Source organism: Condylura cristata, unplaced genomic scaffold, assembly GCF_000260355.1.
Source record: "Condylura cristata isolate star-nosed mole 26May11 unplaced genomic scaffold, ConCri1.0 scaffold00023, whole genome shotgun sequence".
In the NCBI taxonomy this organism is placed as follows: Eukaryota; Metazoa; Chordata; class Mammalia; order Eulipotyphla; family Talpidae; genus Condylura; species Condylura cristata.
In genome coordinates, this window is record NW_004567124.1 from 32,938,037 (window position 1) to 32,945,075 (window position 7,039).

The 7,039-nt window shown below is 59.4% G+C and overlaps 1 protein-coding gene across 4 annotated transcripts in view; it reads left to right on the forward strand.

Annotated features, from left to right (window-relative positions):
* The window catches only part of ISLR2 (immunoglobulin superfamily containing leucine-rich repeat 2), a 7,985-nt gene extending 952 nt beyond the window's left edge, over nt 1-7,033 (forward strand). The window contains exons 1-3 of one of the 4 annotated variants that reach the window (XM_012728780.1): nt 403-449; nt 2,234-2,347; nt 3,654-7,033. In XM_012728780.1, coding sequence (XP_012584234.1) covers nt 3,662-5,887 — 2,226 coding nt within the window. In that variant the 5' untranslated portion in view covers nt 403-449; nt 2,234-2,347; nt 3,654-3,661 and the 3' untranslated portion in view covers nt 5,888-7,033. Of the gene's footprint in view, nt 1-402; nt 450-1,580; nt 1,688-1,769; nt 1,851-2,233; nt 2,348-3,653 lie in introns of those variants that run through there. The other 3 variants (XM_004687968.2, XM_012728777.1, XM_012728779.1) reach the window with 3 other exon arrangements.
* Nucleotides 7,034-7,039: the final 6 nt, after the last annotated feature.

Below are 7,039 nucleotides of genomic sequence, written 5' to 3' on the forward strand. Positions count from 1 at the left end.
CCAGCTGTCCAGATCCCACCCCGGGTTAAGGTGCTCTCACCCTCCGCCCTCCTCGAAGAGTGTTGCCCTCAAGGTGCGTCCACACGGCCTTCCGTCGGGTCGGCTGGGTAGACTACAGGCCCAGTCGCCGCACCTAAGTTCTAGGTTCTGAATTCCCCGCAGAGCACGACGCGTCGGTTCCAGCCGGTTGGGCAGCCTGTAGCGACGGCAGGAGTTGCAGAGGGAGGCTCGGGCACTCTGCACGCGCCAGACTGTTGATATTTAATTTACAAAGGATTCTTGGAACCTTTGGTCGGGTGGTCTCTTTAGACGCAGCGCTCCTAGCGGGTCTCTCTCCCACCCCTCCTCTCCAGCTCATTAAAATGCTCCACACTCAAATCCGAAGATTGATCGCCGCAGAGGCCCCAAACCCGCGCCATCGACCCACACCCTGAGACCCCACTGCCTGGGTGAGGGCTGGGGGCGGGGGAGGGGCATTTGTCCTCCAAGAGCTCAGTGTCCCCGGAAAAGAAGGGGTGTGGGGGAGGCTCTTCGTGACTCCCAAAACCTGACTCTTTTCCCAATTCTTGCCTCCAGGGCTGCTGATGGCAGCAAAGGGTGGGGGTGGGAGTGGGGAGAGTGGGGGGCAGAAGTCCGGTTTTAGATGTGCCCTCACTTCCACCTTCTTGTCGCTAAAAGAAATGTCCAGGTTTTGTCAGAGACATGCAGAGTCGGGAACAGAGAGCAGTACTGGAGTCTGCAGAGGCCAGCTGTTGTGTGAGCGTGTGAGACTGTGGGGTGAGGAGGGCTGCGTGGGCTTTGGGATAGTGTGCCGGTAGATGCTGTGTTTGCTTGAAAGGCTGTGAAGATGCTGGCTGGGAAAGAGGAGGGAGAGAGATTCTGGGGCCTTAAATCTGCAGCCCACGGTGCTCAAAAGAGCAGACGTCTGTAAGCACCCTTTTCGTGCTGCCACACCCGCAAGCCATTGCCTCTAGCAGGCAAGTGTTGCATTTGGGTGCACTCAGGCAGGCTTCTTGGGAGCCCAGCTTGCTCAGTCCACAGCCCCGGGCCACAGCCCGAGGCAGCACCTGTCTGGTCAGGGGCCACAAGGGCTGGCTTAGTCACTAAAGACCCGGGCCACAGCCCCAGGCCGCACCTGTCTGGTCAGGGGCCACAAGGGCTGGCTTAGTCACTAAAGACCAGAGAGTGGGAATTGAGCTTTATTTAAGAAGCTCAGCAGGGACAGTGGCTATATGAGGAGCAGACAGTCACTACCCTGCGGCGCCCTGCTTGGTCTTGGTTCTCTTCCTGGGGAGGGACTGGTGGGGGTGAAGAGTCCAGAGATTGTGTCTGTTCAGATCCAGGGGGAGAAAAATGGCAGGGAGGGTGAGGTGCTCTGCTAACACTATCAATTATGCATCGTGTTGAACGTAGCTTCGGGGAGGAGGAGGCTAGTAGGGGGAGGGTGCGGGAAGGAAGCGCCCGCGAGAGCCGGCTGCGCGCCACTCCGCTCGCGGTCTGCCCGCGCCACCACCCGCGTTGCAAAAAGAGTTTGAAAGCAAAGACACGCCCCACCCCCGTTGTGCGCCTTTCTTTCCCCCAAATTCCTCAAAGATGGTTTGTCTCACGTGTTGCGGGGTGTAAAAGCAGCTCGCATTCAATTAGCAGCGAAGTTCGCGGGCGGGCCTGGAGGGACCCGCGCTGGAGGGTGAGTGAACGCCAGTGCGTGTGTGTGCGGGAGAGGGAGATGGTGAGTGTCCCGTGTGAGGCTGTGCCTGTGGAAATACGAGAGTAGCGAGAGCTGAACACATCGACGCGATTATCACATGATGATAATTCTATGGTGTGAAGATTGACCGTGGACTGTGAGGGTCTGTGTATGGTGAATGTGTTTGAACGTGAGGGCTTGGGGCACGGTGTAGTGAGCGGTAGCAACAGTTCAGCAGATGTGTAGATGTGTGTGTGGTGGGGTGGGGGTAATGGGAGGGCGATGGGTGTGGGGGCGCCCCTTGTGACCAACCTGTTTTGGCCACCGGGGGAGTCTCTATGGCTTTAACAAATGTAGCTGATGCAGGAGGTGGGAGAGGCTGTGCGCGTCCCTGCCGAGCCCGGGAGCGCGCGAGGACTCTTTTCCATCTGCAGCAGGCGGGAAGTGAGAGAAAGAGACGCAAAAGGGAAAAGCTAAAGTGGGACCCCTGGGCCGACGGAGTCAAAGTTACCTGTCTCCTTTGTCCCGCCCTCACCTTTCCCACAGCCTTTGCAACAGATGTGGGAATCGCCCTTGGGCTGTCGTGCGGGCTTGGAGACTTCCATTCTGGAGAAGAGCTTGCAGCCCGAGGGCAGCGCACGGGGAGTCAGACCGCAGCCGGTAAGCCTTGAGCACTACCCCACCACCTCCATCCCGAGGAGGATGCAAGACCCCTGCGGCACCTTGACCCCAGACTAGGGAGAGGAGGGGAGGAGGCCTCCCCCTGGAGCAAAGGCGGAGTGTGTTTGTTGGGGGGTGGTGTGTGGAACCGGAATTCCCAAAGGCCGTGTGTGGGAGTGGCTCTGACCAACCCGTCTGAACCCTAAGTGGGAGCCGGGAGTCTGTGTAGGTGCGTGTGTGGGGGGGCTGCGGATGAGAGGGTTTTGCTGGGGGTGGGGGAGGGGGGTCCAGCGCGATGGAACTGGTGGAAAGCCGCAGAACCTCGTATCTTCTGCCTCCTTAGCTAGGGGACAGGTGGACTGGACTAGGGGGTTGGGGACCCCTTCTCCCCTTCAGACATAAGGTTGAAAGAGAAGCCCTGGTCCCTCACTCATGGGTGCCTGGACAGAGCCGGCAGCTTTAGTTGAATGGGAGAGGGGCTTCCTGGGGTCCCACAGGTCTTACCCTCCCACCACCCCCAAGTTCTTGCACTGCTGATCCACTTGGGTTTCAGTCTCAGTGGAAGGTTATGTGCTCATACAAGTGTGCACCTGTATCCTGTGTGCACGAGGGCTGGTTAGTGTGAGGACTTGTGTCCTCACAATGAACAGAAAAGTGCTTTGCCTCGTGGTGGAAAACATGTACACATGCCTGGATACAGCCTGCGAGAACAATGAGGTCCCTAGAGCATACTGTGTTCATATCTGGGTGCCTGTATATATGTGTGTGTGTCGACGAAATGTGTTATGAACCTCGAACCCCCCTGCAGGAGTTGGTGTTCTGATGGCAGCACCAGAGTGTGTGTTTGTATTGTTGTGCCCTTGTATGGGTGTGGGTGTGAGTGCTGTGCGTGGGACAAAGAGTTCGAGGGAGGGCAGCCTGTCAGGAACAAAATTACCCTCTCTCTGCATCCCTTTCAGGGGGTTAAACAAAGCTTAGAAACCCACATGGGTCAGCACAGAACCCAGGGCACATCAGTGAGTGGTGGAGCCGTGGAGGGGCCAGCACTAGTGTAGGAAAAAAAGAAGGAGGTACAAATCCTCTGGAAAAAGAAGTCAGGGTCCCCGAGAGGTGCAGAAATTGAACCCGGAGGCTTTTACTGAGCCCACTCATGCTCAAAAAAAAATTCTCCTGGGCACCCGAGGACAAGGTTACCAGAGCCCCGGGGCCTGCTTTGTACAGATTTTCCGAGGCAGTCTTTGATGGGGAGGGGGGAAGATGGGGTTCGACGAGTCACCTTCTCCCCTTCCCCGGCTTCCATCTGCAGGATCCGCAATGGTGCCCCTGCTGCTGATGTGGCTGGCCTGGACGCTGCTGGGAGTGGCGGGAGCGTGCCCAGAGCCTTGCAGCTGTGTGGACAAGTATGCGCACCAGTTCGCGGACTGTGCCTACAAGGAGCTAAAAGAGGTGCCGGAAGGATTGCCGGCCAACGTGACCACGCTCAGTCTGTCGGCCAACAAGATCACGGTGCTTCGGCGCGGTGCTTTTGCTGACGTTACGCAGGTCACGTCGCTGTGGTTGGCGCACAATGAGGTGCGCGCGGTGGAGCCTGGCGCTCTGGCCGCGTTGAGTCAGCTCAAAAACCTCGACCTGAGCCACAACCTCATATCCAGCTTCCCTTGGAGTGACCTGCGTAACCTGAGCGCACTGCAGCTGCTCAAAATGAACCACAACCGCTTAAGCTCGCTGCCGCGGGACGCTCTGGGCGCGCTGCCGGATCTGCGCTCCTTGCGCATCAACAACAACAGGTTGCGTACATTGGCTCCCGGGACTTTCGATGCTCTAAGCGCACTGTCCCATCTGCAGCTCTATCACAACCCCTTCCACTGTAGCTGCAGCCTTGTGTGGCTGCAGGCCTGGGCTGCCAGTACTCGGGTCTCGTTACCGGAGCCCGACTCCATTGCGTGCGCCTCGCCTCCAGAGCTGCAAGGGGTGCCAATCCACCGCCTGCCGGCCCTGTCCTGCGCACCGCCCACCGTGCGTTTGAGTACTGAGCCATCGCCGGAGGAGCCAGGCAGCCCCCTGCGTGCAGGTCAGACGCTCGTACTATACTGCATGGCAGAAGGACACCCCACGCCCCGCTTGCAATGGCAACTTCAGATCCCGGGTGGCACTATAGTGTTAGAGCCGCCGGTCCTCAGTGAAGAGAGCGACAGGGGTGTGGCTGACGAGGGGGAGGAGGATGCAGATGAGGACGGGCCAACACAGACTGAGGCCCCAACTCTGTCTCCAGCACCCGCCTGGCCCGCGCCTCCCGCATCACCGCGCTTCCTGGCCCTCACAAACGGCTCCTTGTTGGTACCGATCCTGGGCACCAAGGAGGCAGGCGTTTACACATGCCGTGCCCACAATGAGCTAGGCTCCAACTCCACTTCAGTTCGGGTGACAGTGGCGGCTGCCAGTCCCCCGAAGCACTCTCCTGGCTCTGGGGGAAAACCCGATGGACAGACCCCTTCCTCTGAGCGCAAGTTCACCAAAGGCAGGGGGAACAGCGTTTTACCCTCCAAGACCGAGAGCAAAATCAAAGGCCAAGGGCTGCCCCGTGTCAGCGTCCTCGAGGAGACCGAGGTGGAGCCAGAGGAGCAGCATGGTGAAGGAATTGAGGAAGACCCCCCTGCGGACGTGGAGGTGGAGCAGCGCTGCGGCCACGGGGATCCCTCGCGGTACGTGTCCAACCACGCCTTCAACCAGAGTGCGGAGCTCAAGCCTCACGTCTTTGAGTTGGGTGTCATTGCGCTGGACGTGGCGGAGCGCGAGGCGCGGGTACAACTAATGCCGCTAGCTGCCCGCTGGGGCTCTGTACCCGGCAGCGGCGGAGAAGCCGGGCGTCCGGGGCGGCGTCCCGTGCGCCTGCTGTATCTGTGCCCCGCGGGGGGCGGCGCAGCCGTGCAGTGGTCACGCGTGGAGGAGGGCGTCAACGCATACTGGTTCCGCGGTCTGCAGCCTGGCACCAACTACTCCGTGTGTCTGGCGCTGGCTGGCGAGGGCTGCCACGTGCAAGTGGTGTTCGCCACTAAGAAGGAGTTGCCGTCTCTGCTGGTCATCGTGGCGGTGAGCGTTTTTCTCTTGGTGCTGGCCACCGTGCCCCTGTTGGGCGCTGCCTGCTGCCATCTGCTGGCCAAGCACCCGGGCAAGCCCTACCGTCTAATCCTGCGGCCTCAGGCCCCCGACCCCATGGAGAAGCGCATGGCCGCAGACTTCGACCCACGTGCCTCCTACCTCGAGTCGGAGAAAAGCTACCGGGTGGGCGGTGAGACAGGCGAGGAGCCAGAGGAGCCCCCCGGGGAGGGCCTTGATGAAGACGTGGAGCAGGGGGACCCAGGTGGGGACCTGCAGAGGGAGGAGAGCCTGGCAGCCTGCTCTCTGGTAGAGTCCCAGTCCAAGGCCAACCAGGAGGAGTTCGAGGCCGGCTCCGAATACAGCGATCGGCTGCCTCTGGGGGCCGAAGCGGTCAACCTCGCCCAGGAGATTAATGGCAACTACAGGCAGACAGCCGGCTGAGCCCTCTTTCCACCGGGTCGGCCCTCCCACCCCAGGTTTTGGGTCCCTGGGAGCTGAAGCCTAGGGCTGGCAAGGTTTAGGACGCCCCTCCCACTCCCGCTTCTTCCCTCATACCACCCCAGCTGAGCACTGGACGCTGCTAGTGCGAAGTGGGCCGATTTTACCAGTTCTCCAGCTGCTCGCCACTCTTTGTCCTTGTGAATTGAAGTTCCCTCCCTGTAAAGCACCGTTCTTTGCTCCTCCCTCCCTATAGATAGGTCAGGCGAAACCCACGATCTCCACTCCCCTCACAATGGTTATCTGCAAAATTCACCCCACAGCCCAATGCACTGGCCCAGGAACCAGAGGAAATGCGAGAAGATGCTAGAAACATGGTAACTGTGGCTCCAGGGTCAGGTTCAGATCTCTGGCAGATGTCCCTAGTTTGGAGTGCTGTGGGGGTCCCATCCTTTTTCGGTTGCACGTTCCAGAAACCAGGATTCGGTGGCAACTCCCTAGTTTTTAGTTTTAAGGTTCCCTCCCGGCAGGGGACCTAACCTTTTTGTCTCCCTACCACCACTCTGTTCTGACCAGCTGGAGCCTAGCAGTGTGCCTGAGGCTCTTTCGGCTCTGCACTCTGATTTTCATATTTTCGTTGTTTCCAAAGACAGAAACACTCCAGGTCTGGTGCTAACATTCCCTTTCTGACCTCTGGGAAAATGGGGTGGGGTGAGAGTTCAGGGGAGAGGGAATCCGTTTTCTCTCGCCCTCTCTCCTAACTTGAAGCATGGGGGAACCCCGGGCCCTTTTTAAGCGCAGGTGCGGGCTTGGCCCGAGGCCAATTTCGTTATGGGTGAGTTGAGGTTTCCAGAGATCGGTGCACTCGACCGCTCCGTTTTCACTACTGCTCCTCACGCAGACCCCAGTTCCAGCAGTGCCCTAGGCATAGGAAGCCAACCGTGCACTCCCGGGCCGGGTCTCTTGGGAGGGTTTGCGCCCTGTTTCGCACAAAGCCTGCGCGCGAGGGTGCTGGCGGGATCCGCTGGAAGAACAACCCTCGGTGCTCGCGTCTCACCGCCCTGCCTCCTCCTTCTGCCGGAATAGTAATTACCGGGTGCGTGATCCTAGACCGCGCGCTTTGTAGGAGAAAAGTCTGTGTCCTGTAAAGTGTTG